General features: G+C 38.9%; 2 protein-coding genes across 3 annotated transcripts; both read right to left on the bottom strand.

Annotated features, from left to right (window-relative positions):
• Positions 1 to 216: 216 nt before the first annotated feature.
• LOC111477154 (dehydrogenase/reductase SDR family member 12) lies at positions 217 to 8,040 on the bottom strand. Of its 2 annotated transcripts, none has more exons than XM_023121160.1 (10): positions 7,872 to 8,040; positions 7,720 to 7,781; positions 6,943 to 7,062; positions 6,717 to 6,816; positions 6,438 to 6,518; positions 5,597 to 5,646; positions 5,367 to 5,517; positions 5,227 to 5,283; positions 661 to 782; positions 217 to 588 (listed from the first exon to the last, which is right to left on the bottom strand). In XM_023121160.1, exons 1-10 carry the CDS (start codon positions 7,968 to 7,970, stop codon positions 378 to 380), a joined length of 1,053 nt encoding a protein of 350 aa, XP_022976928.1. In that variant the 5' UTR covers positions 7,971 to 8,040; the 3' UTR covers positions 217 to 377. The 2 variants fall into 2 exon arrangements, with proteins under 2 accessions (XP_022976928.1, XP_022976930.1); XM_023121162.1 differs by having other exon boundaries at positions 7,902 to 8,039.
• A 1,977-nt stretch (positions 8,041 to 10,017) lies between these two features.
• On the bottom strand, positions 10,018 to 16,275 carry LOC111477141 (DEAD-box ATP-dependent RNA helicase 39). The gene is made up of 9 exons (XM_023121146.1): positions 15,632 to 16,275; positions 14,538 to 14,633; positions 14,265 to 14,453; positions 13,973 to 14,113; positions 12,998 to 13,138; positions 11,489 to 11,631; positions 11,160 to 11,289; positions 11,001 to 11,049; positions 10,018 to 10,800 (listed from the first exon to the last, which is right to left on the bottom strand). Exons 1-9 carry the CDS (start codon positions 16,145 to 16,147, stop codon positions 10,322 to 10,324), a joined length of 1,884 nt encoding a protein of 627 aa, XP_022976914.1. The 5' UTR covers positions 16,148 to 16,275; the 3' UTR covers positions 10,018 to 10,321.
• Between the last annotated feature and the right edge of the window lie 5,111 nt (positions 16,276 to 21,386).

Here is a 21,386-nt window from a genome sequence, read left to right as displayed (position 1 = left end):
ATAAAACTTTAAAAAAAAAAATTTGACAGCTCGACAGCCCAACCCGAAAATAGATGGTTGGGTTGAGTCAGATTGTGAAAATTTTTGGGTTAGATTGAATTACCAATCCAACCAACCCGAACTTTTGAGTTGGGTCAAAAAAATCCCTCAAACCAACCCAATCCGAACCATGTACACCCCTCAAGTAAAACCTCAAACTAAACGATCCCAACAGTATAACTTGATCTTCCTCCGAGATAAAATCAAAAGGTTTTAGAAAAATAGTTAAAAGAAAATAAAAAGGCTTAAAAATAAGAACCAGTAGTTAGTTAATTCATACAAGTTTTCATAAAATACATAATAGAAGTTCACACTCTTTTCACCTTTTCTGATCTAAATTAGTGAGCCAAACCAGACAATGAACGAAGATGATCATATATAGACCCAATTGTTGCATGAGAGGACTTTGTAGCAGCAAATGCTAAATGCTTTGGCGCTTCACTTCTATCAAAGTAGAATGCTCCCGGTACCAACTTCTCATTCGGCTGTAACGCCAACCAAATAATCGTATCGGCCCCTTCCTCCCTCGTTCTTAGCTTCCCCGAGAGCCTGAAATGATCGAGCGAGGAGTTGATAATCTAGCCCGTTTTGAATAACAAAAATTTTGCTAGTTATCCTTACGATTTAGTGAAACTTGGTAGAGATTTAGCAACTCCGGGCGTTTCGGCCCAGCCGGGGTGCATCGAGTAGAATCCGATCCCTTTGTTGGAGTACTTCTCTGCCCATTTCTCTGTCAAAGCCACCTGAAAATATCAATCTTCATAAGTGTTAAGCAAAGATAAATTACACATCTACCAGTAGCACTTTGTTGGGTTTCCATGCATACATTAGTTTTACTTAGCTTTACTTTCTTTGCATGTAACATATTGAACTTTGAAAGATAATTAAAATGTCTCATCATCCTTTTCGTAGCAGCCCGAGTGTGCCGTTTTTGTGGGATCTTTGGTGTGTAAGAACAATAGAATGGACTTAAACGAATTTAAAGTGATATGCTTTCCTTTGTAAAGTTGTGATATCCCACCTCGATTGGAGAAGGGAACAAATCATTCCTTATAAGCGTATGGAAACCTCTCCCTAGTAAAAGCATTTTAAAACGTGAGATTGACGGCGATACGTAACGGGCCAAAGCGGACAATATCTGCTAGCGGTGGGTTTGGACTGTTACAAATGGTATTAAAGTCAAACACAAGGCGGTGAGCCAGCGAGAACGCTGGGCCCCAAAGGAGAAGTGAGATCCCACATCGGTTGGAAAAGGGAACAAAACATTCTTCATAAGGGTGTGGAAACCTCTCCCTAGTAGACGTGTTTTAATAACCGTGAGGCTGACGGCAATACGTAATGGGCCAAAGCGGTCAATATCTACTAGCAGTGGGTTTTAGCTATTACAAATGGTATCAAAGCCAAACACCAGAAGGTGTGCTAGCAAGAACGTTGGGTGTGACAATCCAAAGTGTGGTTGTGCCTTGAAGTAAGTCATCGAGGATGATGACTAGTTTAAGTGAGGGAGAATGTCACAACCTAACAATGGTTGTGTCCCCAAGTAAGTCATCGAGGACGATGACAAGTTTAAGTGGGGGAGAATGTCACAACCTAACTATGAAGATGATGACTAGTTTAAGTGAGAGAGTATGTCACAACCTAACAATGGTTGTGTCCCCAAGTAAGTCATCGTAAGTCATCGAGGACGATGACTAGTTTAAGTGAGAGAGAATGTCACAACCTAACTATGAAGATGATGACTAGTTTAAGTGGGGGAGAATGTCACAACCTAACTATGAAGAGAGTAGGTTGTGATCCTCAAGTTGCGACAAGAGAAGCGGAAACCCTCAAGTGGCGCCCATCTGGCCACACAAGGGCCTAGACGAGTGTCATGATGCGACCGAGGAAGACAGTGCATCTAACACACCACACGAAGTGCGCATTGAAGACAAGTTGAGACATAAGCAAGTTAGAGACAAGAGGGGCAAAGATATGCTTGTTGAAGGGCCGGGTAAGGTCCCGAGCTTTAACCTCAAAAGTCGGAGTTCTAGAAGGAATTTGGGCATGCGGTTCTAGAGTTAAGTCCATCCATATGAAATATGAATGCTCGCCAAGTTTGGTGTCAATCGAACACTGGACGGACGCTATATGACACCGTATGACCGCTCGCCAAAATCATGTCTATGCTTGAAAAATTGAAAATAGCTCAAAACGTACTATAGGGGGTACCATGGTGTTAGCTCTCCACCACCCCTGAGCCTTGTGGACTAAGCGAGCTATCATGTAACACATAAATTGTCACATCGTGGGCGAGCGTACCGAGACGAGTGTCTCGAGCAACTTCTTTTGGAATGGATTTTTCAAGGATAGTACTGGGCGGCACAAGTGTGCCGGAATTGCGCCCCAACCCGCATGTGGGAGGTTGCTACATAGACTTGCTATCCGGCACGGTATTCGTAAATGACATGGCATGGACACAGGAGTGCCAATGCCTTGATAAAACCCACACGGATGGATGTTCGAGAAATCCCGATGAGATGAGCGACATGCGGGCTCGTTCTCAATGGCATGACCAAGTGAGTTGTGATGGCCGACGACACCCCAAGACTCGAGATGAAATCAAGATATATGGGCCATGTCGATGGAGATCGAGATGACAAGAGGAGACGCGATGGTGCATTGAGAGACCTTGGCCTCGAGCAGAGGCAAGGTCGAGTCGAATTACTTGGCCTAATGTAGAGACAAGTCGGTTGTGTCACAGACGATTGAATATGCACGGGCAGGCAATGTGTGTGGTCGGGCAAGCTTGGATTCCGCACAAGCGATGTTCGAGTGACAAAGACAAATCTCGCCTAAGGTCCGACGAAGCCACAAAGCCGGAGCAAAAAATATATATGGGGCTTAATTCCTCTTAAGGCTGGTCGTGAGCGTGTTAAGATCACAACGCCCCGCGGTAAAAAAAGTAGGACCGTGACACTGGGCACTCAAGGGGAGTGGACTGTGAGATCTCACATCAGTCGGAGAGGGAACAAAGCATTCCTTATAAGGGAGTGGAAACCTCTCCCTAGTAGACGCGTTTTAAAATCGTGAGGCTGACAACAATATATAACAAGTCAAAGCAGACAATATGTACTAGCGTTGAGCTTGGGCTATTACAAAAGTTCTATGTTCCGTGGTGAAGCTTTTTTTGTAGTTATCCTCCTTTAGGTCTTGTTTTACTAGTGTGGAGTAGTCCCTTTTTGCAATAGCCCTCCCTTTTCATACCCTACGCTCACAACGCCCCGCGGTAAAAAAAGTAGGACCGTGACACTGGGCACTCAAGGGGAGTGGACTGTGAGATCTCACATCAGTCGGAGAGGGAACAAAGCATTCCTTATAAGGGAGTGGAAACCTCTCCCTAGTAGACGCGTTTTAAAATCATGAGGCTGACAACAATATATAACAAGTCAAAGCAGACAATATGTACTAGCGTTGAGCTTGGGCTATTACAAAAGTTCTATGTTCCGTGGTGAAGCTTTTTTTGTAGTTATCCTCCTTTAGGTCTTGTTTTACTAGTGTGGAGTAGTCCCTTTTTGCAATAGCCCTCCCTTTTCATACCCTACGCTCACAACGCCCCGCGGTAAAAAAAGTAGGACCGTGACACTGGGCACTCAAGGGGAGTGGACTGTGAGATCTCACATCAGTCGGAGAGGGAACAAAGCATTCCTTATAAGGGAGTGGAAACCTCTCCCTAGTAGACGCGTTTTAAAATCGTGAGGCTGACAACAATATATAACAAGTCAAAGCAGACAATATGTACTAGCGTTGAGCTTGGGCTATTACAAAAGTTCTATGTTCCGTGGTGAAGCTTTTTTTGTAGTTATCCTCCTTTAGGTCTTGTTTTACTAGTGTGGAGTAGTCCATTTTTGCAATAGCCCTCCCTTTTCATACCCTACGCTCACAACGCCCCGCGGTAAAAAAAGTAGGACCGTGACACTGGGCACTCAAGGGGAGTGGACTGTGAGATCTCACATCAGTCGGAGAGGGAACAAAGCATTCCTTATAAGGGAGTGGAAACCTCTCCCTAGTAGACGCGTTTTAAAATCGTGAGGCTGACAACAATATATAACAAGTCAAAGCAGACAATATGTACTAGCGTTGAGCTTGGGCTATTACAAAAGTTCTATGTTCCGTGGTGAAGCTTTTTTTGTAGTTATCCTCCTTTAGGTCTTGTTTTACTAGTGTGGAGTAGTCCCTTTTTGCAATAGCCCTCCCTTTTCATACCCTACGCTCACAACGCCCCGCGGTAAAAAAAGTAGGACCGTGACACTGGGCACTCAAGGGGAGTGGACTGTGAGATCTCACATCAGTCGGAGAGGGAACAAAGCATTCCTTATAAGGGAGTGGAAACCTCTCCCTAGTAGACGCGTTTTAAAATCGTGAGGCTGACAACAATATATAACAAGTCAAAGCAGACAATATGTACTAGCGTTGAGCTTGGGCTATTACAAAAGTTCNATGTTCCGTGGTGAAGCTTTTTTTGTAGTTATCCTCCTTTAGGTCTTGTTTTACTAGTGTGGAGTAGTCCCTTTTTGCAATAGCCCTCCCTTTTCATACCCTACGCTCACAACGCCCCGCGGTAAAAAAAGTAGGACCGTGACACTGGGCACTCAAGGGGAGTGGACTGTGAGATCTCACATCAGTCGGAGAGGGAACAAAGCATTCCTTATAAGGGAGTGGAAACCTCTCCCTAGTAGACGCGTTTTAAAATTGTGAGGCTGACAACAATACATAACAAGTCAAAGCAGACAATATGTACTAGCGTTGAGCTTGGGCTATGTGAGGCTGACAACAATACATAACAAGTCAAAGCAGACAATATGTACTAGCGTTGAGCTTGGGCTATTACAAAAGTTCTATGCTCCGTGGTGAAGCTTTTTTTGTAGTTATCCTCCTTTAGGTCTTGTTTTACTAGTGTGGAGTAGTCCCTCCGTGGTGAAGCTTTTTTTGTAGTTATCCTCCTTTAGGTCTTGTTTTACTAGTGTGGAGTAGTCCCTTTTTGCAATAGCCCTCCCTTTTCATACCCTAGTTTTTTTCTTACCCTCGATGAAACAAACCAAAACTTTTAGCATTTATGCACGAAACCTAAAACGGGAAAACGCGTTCGAACAGTGGACAGTAAATCAAAAGCATAGTATTTTAGAACAAGATACATGGAGCATTACTAACCTGAACTCGCTTGTTAAGTGCATATTGTTTGGCCCCATCAAATTTTTCTTCACTAAACTACAAGGAAACAAAGAACAAAGATCCAATAAGAATTAGGCTCACAAACTGAGAAAGCAAAGAAGTTCAACAAAGCAGCACACCTGCAGATCATTAGTTAAGGGAACTGAATACATTCCACCAGAAGAAACTGTGATGACCTTTGCATCAGGTGCAGCTTTCTCCAGCAATGGCATCATTAATTCAGTCATTGCATAAGTGCCTAAAACATTCACAGCAAAGTTCAATTCGAACCTGGAATTCAGAAACTATTAAACACTTTTGGGCAACTATTTCTTAGAGAAAAAAAGTTACAGATAATGGAAGATCATACCCTTCAGATGTTGTAACTCGATTATTCTCGAGCAATCCCGCATTGTTAACCTACATACAGTTAGGAATGGAAATCAATCTCTTTTGTATCCAACTGTTTTCATGATGTTAAAGTGACATATTTATAATTGTAGACTGTTACCGCCCAACTCCAACCCTAGCAAATATTATCTTATTTGGGCTTTTCCATCTGGACTTCCCCTCAAAGTTTTAAAACGCGTCTACTAGGGAGAGGTTTCAACACCTTTATAAGAAATGTTTCGTTCCTCTCTCCAACCGATGTGGGATCTCACAATTCACCTCCTTTGGGGGCCACCGTTCTCGCTGGCACACCCCCAGTGTCTAGCTCTAATACCATTTGTAACCATCTAAGCCTACTGCTAGCAGATATTGTTTTCTTTGAGCTTTTACTTCTGAACTTCCCCTCAATGTTTTAAAATGCGTTTGCTAGGGAGAGGTTTCCACATCTTTATAAGAAATGTTTCGTTCCTCTCTCCAACTGATGTGAGAGCTCACAATCCCCCCCCCCCTTGGGGGCCAACGTCCTCGCTAACACACCACCAAGTGTCTAGCTCTAGTACCATTTGTCCTCTTTAGATTTTTCCTTCTAGACTTCCCCTTAAGGTTTTAAAACGCATCTGCTAGGGAGAGGTTTCCACACCTGTATAAGAAATGTTTTGTTCCCCTCTCCAACTGATATGAGATTTTACATAGACAGAAGGAACAGTTGTCGAGAAAGAAAGTAAATGATAACAATTTTGCAGATTAACGTGAAATATGGACTAAAACGTACAATTTTTAGAACCTAAAAGAAAAATGTTATGAAGACAGAGATTCATTACCAAAACATGGACCGGGACATTCTTTGAAATAAAATTCGAGGAAAATGACTTAACGTCTCTGATTGACGAAAGATCACAGACCTGCAAACGAAAGAAAAGTGATCAGATAACAAGAAAGCTAAAGTAGTAATCTATTATTTTAAATATAGCATAATCTAAAATGGTCTGCTGCAAATATTATCAACAAGAAAAGAGTAACAAAATTATCGACTCGTAGAAGTTGACGATTTTTATATCGGAGCCACATTCTCTTGTTAATGGTGGTTGGAAAAGAACTACCTCCAAATGAACATTTTGGTTTCCTGTTTTAGACTTTATCTCAGAGAGAGCAGCTTCTCCTCTTTCCTTGTTGCGGCATACCATGTAGACGGTAGCTCCACTGCAAAAACATTAGAAATTTCATGGTTCCAACGAATAGATATTCTTTTTACATAAGTTGTGTTCCTTGAAGACTCAACAAATATAACAAAAACCGAAACAATTGAGTTGGAAAAGGGATCGAGACCGTGATGCTAAACCCTCTGCAGTTGCATATCCAATCCCAGAATTCGCCCCAGTAACAATGCAATTTTTCCCTTCAATGTTTGCTTGCATATCTTCTGGTTTGAACATCTTAGAATGTTCACTATAGGCATAAAACAGTCATAAGTTAACCATATTAACGAAGCTAAAACATATTTATGAAATTGTTAATGATTTAACATCACAAGAACCTCCAAGAACCTTTAATTGTAACGGCTCAAGCCCACTGCTAGCAGATATTGTCCTCTTTGGACTTTCCCTTTTGGGCTTCCCTTCAAAGTTTTTAAAACGCGTCTGCTAGGGAGAGGTTGAGTGTAGTTTCCACACTCAACAGAAAAAGCTCAAAGAGGACAATATCGTGGGCTTGGGCCATTACACTAATAATCAATCCGTGCACCTATGAATGAAAGATTAAATATACTTTTACCTCAAACCTTTCAGATTTAGTGGAGTTAAACGGAATGGAACTATTCAGCAAGACACAAGAAGACGCATTAAAATCTAAATTCCAAAAAAGCTATGAAAATAAATGGGGTTTTCGAGGAACTAAATAGATGAACAGCGTGTTAATCAGTAGACAAACCACCATAATCAAAGTTTAAAGAGAATCAATCGTTGAAAATTGCTTGTTAAAAGCACTTCAAATCCTTCCAAAGTTCATTACAAACTCACCCTAAATTACTACCGGAAGTTTCCCATATACTCCAAACATACAACTTACACTGAAAAATTAAAGACAAAAAAGAGGGGAAAATGTTACCTGAATGCAGATTTGGTGAAGTTGAGGTAGCCATAGGCGCCAAAAACTGAGACTCTCCATGCCTGCAACAACGGGAAAAGGATTACAACTCCAAACACATAAATCCCGGCTTTGTATCAAGATTTTGGTGCCGTAACAAAAGAAAATCGGACACAAAGAGATGATCGGAGAAGAGTACATGCCTTGAGAAGAAACATTGCGAGTCCTCCAATGGAGATACTGAATCGAACCTGCAGAGCTCCACGTTCCATGTCAATGGGCGCACTTGAACCATTGATAACGGGCACTGTTCTCTCCAAACCGTTGGGAGTTGAAGGAGTGAACAGAATTTTGCCACGCTTTCTTCCTTGGTATCATATTCGACTTTTTTTTGTCGGTTAAATATTTATAATTATTTCTTTTCATTTTTTAAATAATTTATTAATTTCTTCCTCAAAATGAATTTTGAGAATAAAAAAAAAGTAATTTTAAAAAGTTTTTTAGTTTCAAATTCATATTTCATTTAAAAAAAAAAAAAAATACCCGTCCAAATGAGAAATAAATAGTGGGAGATTAGGAATACCAAATTGAGTCGATAACTATAAGTGAATTTACGGTTAGAACGCTCACAGACACGTTGAATGATTATGCTTACTATAATATGATTATGTTTATGTCAGGTGAGATATCATGATGTATATGTATGATAAGCATACCATGAATATGTACGTACGTCTCAGAGGAAATTTATGTCATGATAAATATGAAAGTATTATGTGCATCATCTTATTAAATCAAAATTTTTAATGTTGGATCTCAGGCATGTTGTATGTCGTATGATCATGGATTACTTCTCCAACATGTTATGTATGAACGCGTACATCATGATATTATTTGTGTTCCTTTCTTTTTTGTTAGTGGTTCGATAGTGTGCATGGTCATAAAGTTAGGCCTAGAGGGTATGTTAACGAGTCTAGCAAGTGGGTTCACGCATAGGTGCATGAACCATGTGTAAAAAAATACTATGCATCCAATCCAATTCAACCCGTAAAAGAAGGTAAACATATCATATCAATTAAAATTAAAAATTAAAAATTATATTAGTTTAAACTTTGTGTTTATAAATTATTTTTAAATTAACTTAAAATCACCAACAAAAAAAAATAACATTTTTAAAATTAATAGAGAACATTTATTTACATTATTTTCTATAATTATAAAAGTTATGCATTAACAATTAAAAATAATTAATGTTATTACAACAATTTAATCAATGCTGCAATTAAAAAAATAATTTAAATAATTCCAAATAATGAATTTCATTTAAAAAAAAATCAACAGGTTTTTTTAAAAAAATAATATTATAATTATAATAGTTTTTTTTAAAAACTAAATTAATAAAAATAAATTTAGATGAAAATTATTAGTATTTTATTTGGAGTACTAAATTTTTTACTTTTAAATTTAATGAGACTTTTTAAAATACTCTTCAACTTTAAAAGAAATTAAAAAATAATCGTACGGTTAATAATATATTTAAAAAGTACCCATGAAATTTTAAAAGTAACATTAAACCATTTACCTTAATAAAAAAGAGTTATTTTTTTTTTTTTACCGTTAATATTTGAACGAAAATCTTCTATGAACACTTTATAGATTATCTCCGAACTTAGCGTTATTTATTGAAAGTCCATAAGTATTTTTGAAACATGATATTGACATAAAAATATTTTTAAAGTTTTTAAGAAAGTTTAAAAGTATTTTTGAAATTTTTTAAAAAGTTGGAAAATTAAAATAGTTTTAAATTTTAAGGGTAATTTTGAGATTTTTAAAAGTTTAAGAATATTATTTTTAAGAATATCTTCTTTTTAATTATTAATTTAGCCTAATTTTTTGAATTGGGATCTACTTTTGCAATCAACCAAACATATACTTAAAAAAAATATAGGAAATATATAATGACGACTTTAGATTATGGAGCATGTTGTTTATTTATAATTTAACACAGTAAAACTATATTTGGTAAATGACATATGAAGTAATTATTTATAGTTTAGTTATAGAAAGGTATATTTGGTAAATAGCTTTGCATATGTACTAATCATCAATATAAATCCTTTATCAGTTCTCCTTGCATTTTCTAGATCGAGTGTGTGCGATTCCTTTTATTTTATATATTTGAAGTTATCTATATAAATCCATTAACGAGAGCTAACGAGAGTTCTCATTGCATTTTTTCTATCCTGTTCTTTGTGTTCATCTAAATCGAGTGTGTGCATCTTAAATTGTCTCGTATCAATATCGAGATAGTCTTACCTCTCAACAAAAGTTTTTGTCTATTTCAATCGATGTAAAACTATGTTCATTTCCGTACCACGTATGATAAAAGGGCCCCGATGTGTACTCTTTTATCCCTCGTAGACACATAAAAAGAGAGGCTTGATAAAGGTTGGCACTAATTTGTTCCTTCTCAAGAAGTTTCACTTATAAAACATACACTTTAACAGCAAAATTACACTTCCTTATACTCATCAAGCCATTTCAAATGAAGAACTAAGACAAAAAAATTACATGAAAAGTTTATAAAACTATGTTAAACTCTCATCTAAAACCTGTCTTCCACTTAACCGGATACTGATCTTCTCTTATCAGACTGGCTGCTTCTCCCTCTAAACCCAACTACATTTAGTTTCTGACCTGAAGGTTTGATGCCATTTCTGGACTGCCTTCTGCTCGTCACCTGCTTCTTCGGTTCGGAAGACGGCTTTCTGGGGACATTCCTCGACGGTTTTGTTAACTTAGAAACTCGAACACCGGACTTCTGAGTCTTTACTGGAGATGAAGCTTTTCCAGATTCATCTTTTGAATGGACACTTGAAGGTTTTGCTGCTGATGTTGATGATTTAGCTCTGGTTCTCTCCTTTGAAACCTTAACCAATTTTTCATTTTTCATTTTCTGCTCGGTTATCATACGATCCCGTGCGATGTCTCTCCGCACGTTATCTGCTGTGAGAGATTCTAAGCTCTCGTTTTTTCGGATTGCTTCCTCGATGCGAGTGGCCAAAATATGATCCTTTTTAGTAACCAGGCTTGTCACATTTCCTACACCAATAGATGTACAAATAATGAAGGATCAGCAAGGAAGTCCACAGTTCATTGCATATGGCAGCGGCCTATTTCAGTAGGGTCATGGCTAGGCTCAAGGATTTTCCTTCCTAGTTACCCAACAAATGGACAGCATAAAACCCATGTGAAAGAACAGAGTTATAAACATCAAGTACATCAAAGAGCAAGCAACGAACCTTTTGCACCCATACGAGCTGTTCTTCCCGTGCGATGAAGGTAATCGATCTAAAAGGCGAAACAAAATATCATTTATAAGCTATTTAGGCATGAAAGTGCAGCACAAAAAGAGGTGCAAAATAAACAAGCCAAGTTCTTCAAAAGGAAATAAATCTTACAGAATTCGAAGGAAAATCAAACATAATGACATGATCCACATCCAAATCCAAGCCCCTAGCGGCCAAGTCCGTGCAGACTAACGTCGGACAATCAGCATCATCGCTCTTGAACTTCTTGAGATTCTCGACTCTGATTTTCAAACAACAGTATAAACGCATACATCAAAATCTTGGATTACTCAGAACCAACAATCTTTTTGTATCTATTCATTCTTTTCAGTTTTTCGATCCGAGTCACTGCAGCTCATTTGTGTAACTTTTTCATTGATTGTCACTAAGTAGAGTAAAATTTATAAAAATGAAACGGAGTTTATCACCGAAATCCTTACCGCTGCTGTGCAGGCACCTCTCCGTGGTAATTGACTGTAGAAATTTGATTTTCACCGAGAAAATGATCCACGGCACGGCTGGAATTTAAAGTGTTACAGAACACCATTACCCTGTTTCCTTTTGCCAAACTTGGTTCAAGAACCTGCATCCTCACAAAATAACAAATATGAAGCCCAATAGACAGTCCAATAATCTAAAGATGATAATGTGATGCTTAAGACTTCCTGCTGTTTGTTCATGCATTTTTTAGTAAGGATTTAGCTGGTTGATTTCTTTCCTTATTGCTTTGTGTATCAACTACAAGTAAGGAATGATTTTCTAAGTGCTTAAAAGTACTTTTTCATGCACTATGAATGTCTGTCTACATAGGTCGTCCTTCTTCATTGACGAAAAATGTTTTTCGGCCTTTGGTAAGCATAGTACATAGAATCCATTTGCGGCCTAAAGTCAAACATGTTGAGCAAATGAAAACTAAGAAAACCCCTTCTCTCACGGCTGAGATTACCTCCTTCACTCTTATGGGTCTTACATATTCTCCGATTCCTTATTTCTCTCCTGAATCTCGTAAACAAGGAATTATCATCATTTAGTTGGGGATTCTTGTAAGAAAATCTTTCTTTCGTCTTTCCTTCCATAAACCTTCCTCAAAAGAAGAAGAAGAATAAATAGGTTTAGGATTTAATGCGTAAGGTCAATAGGGGAAGGTCAGTTAATAGAGTATAAGGTTCCGGAGCTCTCGTGGCAACCACTTCTCGTAAGGAGGAAGGGAAGGAAGAAGCTGATAAGACTGTAAAGTAAAGGAGTGGAGTTTACAGGATTTCATATGCTTTACCTTGTTCAATCAACCTCGAATAGCAGTCCGGGTAGGGGAATGTCAGGTAATAGAGTATAAGGTCCTAGAGCTCTAGTGGAAACCACTTCTCGTAAGGAGGAAGGGAAGGAAGAAGCTGATAGACTGTAAAGTAAAGGAGAGGAGTTTACGGGATTTCATATGCTTTACCTCGTTCAATCAGTCTTGGATAGCAGTCGGGGATGATCATCAGTCTATTATCCTATTAGTAATTTAACAAGGGGGCGGAGGGATTTGAGACAAATGGCAATGCAAAAAATAGTTGAGAATCAATCTTATACTTCTTACAAAGTCAAAAGGAAGTAATTACTTGAGGTGAAATCAGTGAAATTCTTCCCATGGTAAATAGGAAAGGTGAAACTCATGGATGCACAAGCTTAGTTCCAGATGTTAAATTTCAAAACCTTGTCAGGTGAGAGGTTAAAAACTTCATGGTCATGGCATGGCTTGGCAGTTTAACAGCCCAGGCATTGGAAGTTATTTTATTGAGACTCCTAGAATTTTTTAACGACCAAGCCATGACCATGATGATATGAAACAACGAAACCATGAACTTCATGGAAATAAGGAGATAATGGTCTAAGAATCTAAGCTAATATTTGTCAGAGCGTTCATAATGGACTAAGAAGTCCCCAAGAAATAAATACAATAGTCAAACCTGCAATAAAGCTTCCATCTTATTTTCAGAACCTGAAAGCTTGATGAAATCATGACGAGCGGATGCGATCTTTTTATGCAAAGTTGATGTGCGTAAATGCACAATGCCTTGAAACTCCTCATCAATCAGCTTTTGAACTGCCTGCAGTGATGGCCAGAACGTATGAGCGGAAGAATTTTAACAACCGAAATGTATAATGAAACGACAAATGCTGAAATTGTAAATCAAATCGAATGACTATTGACTAGAAAAGGAAACTGATCTCGCATATAGAACCGATTGTCGAAAGTATTCAAAGAACATTTAACATCCTTCCACCGAAACTATAACAGCCCAAGCCCACCGCTAGCAGATATTGTCCTCTTTGAGCTTTTCCTTTCGAGCTTTCTCTCAAGGTTTTTAAAATGTGTCTATTGGGGAAAGGTTTTCACACCCATATAAAGGGTGATTCGTTCTTCTCCCCAATCGATGTGGGATCTCACAATCCACCCCTTTCGGGGCTCAACGTCCTCGCTGGCACTCGTTCCTTTCTCTAATCGATGTGGGACCCTCCAATCCACCCCCCTTCAGAGCCTAGGATCCTTGCTGACACACCGCCTCATGTCCATCCCCTTCGGAACTCAACTTCCTCACTAGCACATCGTCCGGTGTCTGGCTCTGATACCATTTATAATAGCTCATACCCACCACTAGCAGATATTGTCCTGTTTGGGCTTTCCCTTTCCGGCTTCCCCTCAAGGTTTTTAAAACGCGTCTGCTAGGGAGAGATTTCCACATCCTTAAAACTGGTGCTTCGTTCTCCTCCCCAACCGATGTGGGATCTCACAAAAACAATTATAAAGGAGGGTTCCATCAGGTTCAACATGCCTACCTTCGGATTTTCTAACATCCAAATTATCAATCCATACATATTCAAAGAAAAATATGATCTCAACAGGGAAAAACAAAATACTTCTGTCACATTGAAACCAATACCTTTGTCATTGTTGCAGTGATCAATATTGTTTGAAATCCTTGGCCATCATGTGACGAGGCACGATGCTTTAATGGGCCAATAAACTTACGAATGTCGGGTCCAAATCCGTGATCAAACATGGTGTCTGCCTCATCCAGCACCTACTAAAACGACTCCACAATCACGACAGCATCGTATGCATTCCAAAGCAAAAATTACAAAAGTAATGCAACATATGAACTGGACAATAATATCAGGGACTCATGATTTTTGGCTGAATGCAACATCAAAACCATAATAGTAGGTCCGCACCAAGTATTTGATGTCACCATACACCATGTTGCCTGCGTCAATATGTTGAAGAACTCTGCCAGGAGTTCCCACCACCATGTCTATTGGATTACTTAACGAGTCCTCTTGTGGCCTGATCCGACCACCACCACTTACCATGGTAGACCTAAATCGCGCATGATGACTGATAGATTTCGACACGCGAAACACCTATTGTAATCATTTGATGTTAATAGGAGAAGGATAAAACTATATGGCAATACAGGTAATAAAATGAAGTCAACCTACAGCTACCTGTTCAGATAATTCCCTCGTGGGACATAGCACGACTGCTCGAGGACGCCTAGGCTTCATTAACTTGCCAAACAGTTCTTCATCCCGCCTCAGCAACTACGAATCAACAAATCAGAAATTGCAAACATTTCTTAACAAGTTCACCGATACTCCATAAAATAGCACACAGTAATCAATATATAAACCTCCACATTGTCAGGTTCCACTGCCAATATCATACCAATTTGCATCAAAGATGGAATCAGGCAATCCATAGAATAATGAAACAAAAAGTTTATTTTTTTTACATCCTAATGGGTTTTAACCAACGAAGATTATAATTTAGTTTCTATAGTTTTAAGAGGTCGACTATCGTCTTTGGAGCACATTGATAGTCCGATAGAACTCTACCACAAATCTTCACTATGACTACACTTTCAATGACCAAGTCAAGATAAGAGCACGACATTGATACCACTAATAAGACACAACTGACGTCCACGGTGGTATAATATTATCCACTTTCCTAAAAGGCATTATATCAATGAAGACAGTGTCGCTTACTTATATATTCAAGATCTTCCTCTTAATTAGTTTACATCGTCGTGGGTTTTAACCAATGAAGATTATAATTTAGTTTCTATAGTTTTAAGAGGTCGACTATCGTCTCTGGAGCACATTGCTAGTCCAATAGAGCTCTACCACAAATCTTCACTATGACTACACCTTCGAAACTTATAACTTTTTTGTTCAACACTTGAGTCACTATGACTATACCTTCGAGGATTTTATTGAAATGACTAAGTCAAGATAAGAGTACGACCTCGATACCACTGATAAGACACAACTTACGTCCACAGTAATATAATATTGTCCACTTTCCTAAAAAGCATTGTACCAATGAAGATAGTGTCGCTTACTTATATACTCAAGATCTTCTTGACTCCAACATTTACTAGAAAAGATCCTTCTAAATATGGAACACTGTACAGGAAACAGCACCAAGCACAACATCACAATTACACTTCAAATATTACAAGATAATTCATGTCTATAACAAATTTAAGGAAACCCCACAACAAAAATGCTGTTGAATTATGAAAAGCTAAAAGTACCTGGACAAGGGGTAGCAAGTAAGCCAGAGTTTTACCAGACCCAGTATGAGAACCCAAAATCACACTCTTCCCTTCCAAAACAGCCGGGATTCCAATGCTCTGAATCTCAGTCGGAACCTCAATGTTCATCTCCCTCAGAGCCCCCATCACCTCCTCATTCAAACCCAATTCTTCAAAACTTTCAACCAATTTCTTCTTCTTTTCTGGCTTCTTCATTTTCTCCTCACCGCTTCCCACAACTGGCTTAGTTTTAGAAGCAGATTCATTGAGATGCCTAGTCCTGAGCCGCTCAAGCAAAATAGAGTGCTTCAACGGTTCAATCGCCTGAGTTGTTTCCGTAGATTCTGCGTTGGTCGTGGCGCTGGTAGCGGAGCAAAGAGGCCTAAATCCTGAGAAATTTCTTATGGGTTTCGGTATTTTGAGGAGCGACAGACACTTGGGCGGTGAAACACGAGCACTGATTAACAGATTTGTTGAGACTGAAAGAGAGAGCAGAGTTCTTCCTGTGCCTCCCATGGCGGGTAAACTGAATGGCAGAGATGAGGTGTGGCGCAGAAATGGAGGTTTTGGGCTGCCTCAATGCTTCATTTGCTCTCCCATTTTTCAGGTGCTGCAAACCAAATCCACTATGGGATTGAATCCATTTTTTTATTTGTTTAAAAATTAGGTCAAAAATATCTTTGGATCATCGTATATTGTTATATAGTGATTTTTTACGCTTCAAATTTAATTATTATATTATCAATAAAATTTAAAATTGATCCTTAATTTTTTTTTTCAAAAAATAATTAGTTTCAATAACTATAAATTATTTTTAAGAATTTTAAGTCCGAAACAATATACTTGATTTGAAAAAAGAGAATAAAAGAAAGGTGGCTCATCTTTGCTATCATTTTGTTTTAATTGATATCATCAAGAAAATAGGTACGAGGTTCAATTGAATGTTGAAGAAAAGATTTATGCGGGTACAAGTAATCATTACAAACTCTAGCCTAGGTCAACTAAGTAAGTGGCTCTATTATCGGTATGGTTGAAAGATTTGTTTTATGTATGATGACACGTGTTCAATGACCCTGTACGTCTCATATGTTTGATATGTTTGTTATGTATTATGATATGATATGTTTCAATGATATGATGTATTGTGATGATATGATAAGATTTGGGATATAATGTGTTCATATATAATAATTACAGACTCTGGCTTAAGGCAAGTAAGTGGCTCTACTAATGGTATGGTTGGAAGATTTGTTTTATGTATGATGACACGTGCCCAATGGCTCTACACGTATCGTATGTTTGATATGCTTGTTATGTATTATGATATGATATGTTTCAATGATATGATGTATTGTGATGATATGATAAGATTTGGGATATAATGTGTTCATATATAATAATTACAGACTCTGGCTTAAGGCAAGTAAGTGGCTCTACTAATGGTATGGTTGGAAGATTTGTTTTATGTATGATGACACGTGCCCAATGGCTCTACACGTATCGTATGTTTGATATGCTTGTTATGTATTATGATATGATATGTTTCAATGATATGATGTATTGTGATGATATGATAAGATTTGGGATATAATGTGTTCATATATAATAATTACAGACTCTGGCTTAAGGCAAGTAAGTGGCTCTACTAATGGTATGGTTGGAAGATTTGTTTTATGTATGATGACACGTGCCCAATGGCTCTACACGTATCGTATGTTTGATATGCTTGTTATGTATTATGATATGATATGTTTCAATGATATGATGTATTGTGATGATATGATAAGATTTGGGATATAATGTGTTCATATATAATAATTACAGACTCTGGCTTAAGGCAAGTAAGTGGCTCTACTAATGGTATGGTTGGAAGATTTGTTTTATGTATGATGACACGTGCCCAATGGCTCTACACGTATCGTATGTTTGATATGCTTGTTATGTATTATGATATGATATGTTTCAATGATATGATGTATTGTGATGATATGATAAGATTTGGGATATAATGTGTTCATATATAATAATTACAGACTCTGGCTTAAGGCAAGTAAGTGGCTCTACTAATGGTATGGTTGGAAGATTTGTTTTATGTATGATGACACGTGCCCAATGGCTCTACACGTATCGTATGTTTGATATGCTTGTTATGTATTATGATATGATATGTTTCAATGATATGATGTATTGTGATGATATGATAAGATTTGGGATATAATGTGTTCATATATAATAATTACAGACTCTGGCTTAAGGCAAGTAAGTGGCTCTACTAATGGTATGGTTGGAAGATTTGTTTTATGTATGATGACACGTGCCCAATAGCCCTACACATATCGTACGTTTGATATGCTTGTTATGTATTATGATATGATTATGTTTTAATGATATAATGTATTATGATGATATGATAAGATTTGTGATATTGCAAGTAACATTAGAACATGAATGAATCTCATATTATGCCTTGATGAATTATGATGTGCTATGAAATGTCATGACATTATGTGACATGATTATGTTAGGTCATGGTATGAATGACTTGCATGATTTGTCCACCATGAAAAATGATGGGACTTCATGCATAAATATTCATGTACATCGAGATATTTCCCCTTGTGGTGAGTACGGACGCGTACGTTATGAAAAGGAACATGACTATCATGTTTAATGTAACAACCTTAAATTTCCATATACTTAGAGTCGTTACTAATGTCCCATACTTATCTATGTAAACTTTAAAAAATGCTTAAAAACAAATTCTTCTCTGGAAAACACAGTCGTCGTCTTACGTGTTTAAATGCGAAATACTGAAATTTAAAGAAAATAAAAATAAATACAAAATAGTTTAAAACAATGAAATGCAAAACAACTTATTCCAACTTAACTAGGAATTTAAATATGAATATATCCTATGCACTTGTCACGGTCTCTGCTCGCGATGCCACCGCCATCCGTACAAGTGCGCCTTGCCTTTACCTGAAAAAAATGACGTGGCACACGAGTATTTCGAAGAATACTCAGTAAGTGGCCCTACTATAGGGGGTCATGCGAATGCAAACACATGCAATCATGATTTAGGGACCTATCTCTAATGATCTTAAGGGTGGCCTTCAGTCTCGGACAAATTGGATTTGTAGTACTTCCCTACACATGACTCACACGTGTGAGTGTGAATCCCCAGGGCGCTCGCACACCCCCTGAACCCTCTGGTCAAGTTAATCTATAGCGACGTCCGGAGGTCAGCAGAACCCCATAGTGTCATGCGCCTCATGAACACCCTCATCTGTGATGTCTCACATTGGTTAGGGAGGAGAACAAACCACCATTTATAAGGGCATGGAAAACTTCCCCTAGCATATTGCGTTTTAAAGCCTTGAGGGGAAGTCCGAAAGAGAAAACCCAAAGAGAACAATATCTGCTAGTGGTGGATCTGAACTGTTACACTTGTATCACAGCCAGTTATGAGATTCTGTAGACTACTTACATCGTAAGCCAAAGAGTTGCCCATGACTGAACGGCAAACCCTCGTCACTTCCAGGTATGTTTGGCCATAAAATGGAGGAATATGTATTGTTGAATATTGAAATTACATTGGTTATCATGGATGATTTTTGTACGCTTGTAAATCAAAATTAGTGGATAATGCATGTTGCTTAATGTACGAATATGTATGGTCGAGTATTGATATTTTGATTGACTATCATATGTGGTTTTATGTACTTGTCAGTCATAAAGTAGTGGATAATACACATTGCATAATACTAGGCTGAAAAATAAAATTTTAGAGGTAATTAATTGTGGATTAGGAACGAAACAAGTGAAATGATGTCTGGCCAAGTAACAAATTGGGGAGGTAAACGTGCTCAAAGCGGGCCGACAAGGGTACAGGAGAACCCATCTTTAGAGGTCCCACTTCAAGAACAGTCGGTAAATGCGAACCCAAATATGGGGATAGGAGTTCCCTCGTCTGTTCTACTAAGAGTAAACCTTGATACTCCGGAAGTACCTAATATGACTGTGATGATGGGACTGATGCAATCCATGGCACAGACAAATGGGCAATTGGCACAATTGATCCCGACCTTAGCGCAAAGTGCCAGGCAGACGACCCATCACAACCGGGGGGACGCATCAGAAGAAAGCAAGTATTTTCGAGCTTTCAAACGTCGAGACCCCGAAGTATTCGAGGAAAAATCGAAGGACTCTATCGTAGCTAAATTATGGTTGTCGGCTATTGATGAAATTTTTCGACCCATGAAGTGTCCGGAGGAGCATAGACTGAGTTGCGTGACCTACCTATTACGCAAGATGCTAAACTGTGGTGGCAATCAGCCTCCGGGTGATTGCTGCAGACGAAGATGACATCACCTAGACGCAGTTTAGATCAGCGTTCCTTCGAAAATACTTCAAACTAATGGTGCGATTTAAGAAGCAATGTGAATTCCTAAGCATAGAGTAGGGAAATAGGTCAGTAGAGGAATATGAATGAGAGTTCACCCGTCTGTCCCGTTTCGCCCCAATAATGGTCTCAACAGAAGAGCTGAAAGTAGAGTATTTTGTTATGGGTTTGCGGCCCAATGTTTGAGGGGTGGTGTTAGCTTACCTTCCACCTGACTATGCAACAACATTCCAACTTACCGAGATGCTCGACGATAGGGAATATTCAACAGAAGACACCCAAACCCACTTAAACACGTCGGTTGACCAGAAGAGAAAGAGAGAACAGACGTCATCTACCTCCTCAAAGGTACCTTGCACCAGGCCAAGACAAATTTAAACCAAGAGTGCAGGCAACCAAAGGCTCGCCCACAGAACATGCATGCCACGTAACAGACCACGTTGCATGAATTGTGGGAGACGTCACCCATGACAATGCAGGTTTAAGAATAAGGTATGTTTCAACTGTCACCAAGAAGGCCACGTTGTCGAGCATTGCACCCAAGAGAGAGAAACTAGTACCAATAGACCCCTTGGTAACCAACCAACCTCAAACCCGAGGCTAGCTCCACAACAGGGGCAAATGTATGCTACCACTCGCCAGGAGGCAGAAAGCTCCAACACTGCAGTCACAGGTACGCTCTCTATTCTTGGGTACTACGCATGGGTCTTATTTGATTCTAGGTCAACCCACTCTTTTATCTCCACTAACCTTGTAAAACACGCAAGAGTAGAAGTTGAACCGCTAGGGTATGGGTTGTGTGTGGGTAACCCGACAGGGGTAAGTATGGAAGCCTTCGAGAGGGTAAAGGATTGTCAGTTGTGTGTGTCAAACAACATGATGGATGTGATGCTGATAGTCTTAGATATGACCAATTTTGACGTCATCTTAGGGATGAAGTGGTTAGCTAAAAACCATGCATCCATTGATTACTTCAACAAGGCGGTTGTGTTCAGACCCCCTAGTCAGCCAAGCTTCAAATTCATGGGGACTAGGGTGGGAATAGTTAGCCAAGCTTCAAATTCATGGGGACTAGGGTGGGAATAGTCTCAAGGGTAGTCTTGGCATTAAAGGCAAGGAAGATGTTATTCCAGGGTGCTTGGTGGGTATTAGCTCATGTGGTGGAATTAGGGCGAACCGAGGCGAGCATTAACTCAAGTGAGAGAATTCGTCGACGTGTTCCTAGAAGATCTCCCAAGCCTACCCCCAGAGCGTGAGGTGGAATTCAAAATTGTACTTGAGTCAGGAACAACCCCTATATCAAGAGCCCCGTATAGAATGACCCCTGTTGAACTGAAAGAACTAAAGTTGCAG

Source organism: Cucurbita maxima, unplaced genomic scaffold (assembly GCF_002738345.1).
Source record: "Cucurbita maxima cultivar Rimu unplaced genomic scaffold, Cmax_1.0 Cma_Scf00003, whole genome shotgun sequence".
Taxonomy (NCBI): domain Eukaryota; kingdom Viridiplantae; phylum Streptophyta; class Magnoliopsida; order Cucurbitales; family Cucurbitaceae; genus Cucurbita; species Cucurbita maxima.
The sequence above is the reverse complement of the archived record's forward strand: the minus strand, read 5'-3'. Positions and strand labels throughout refer to the sequence as shown.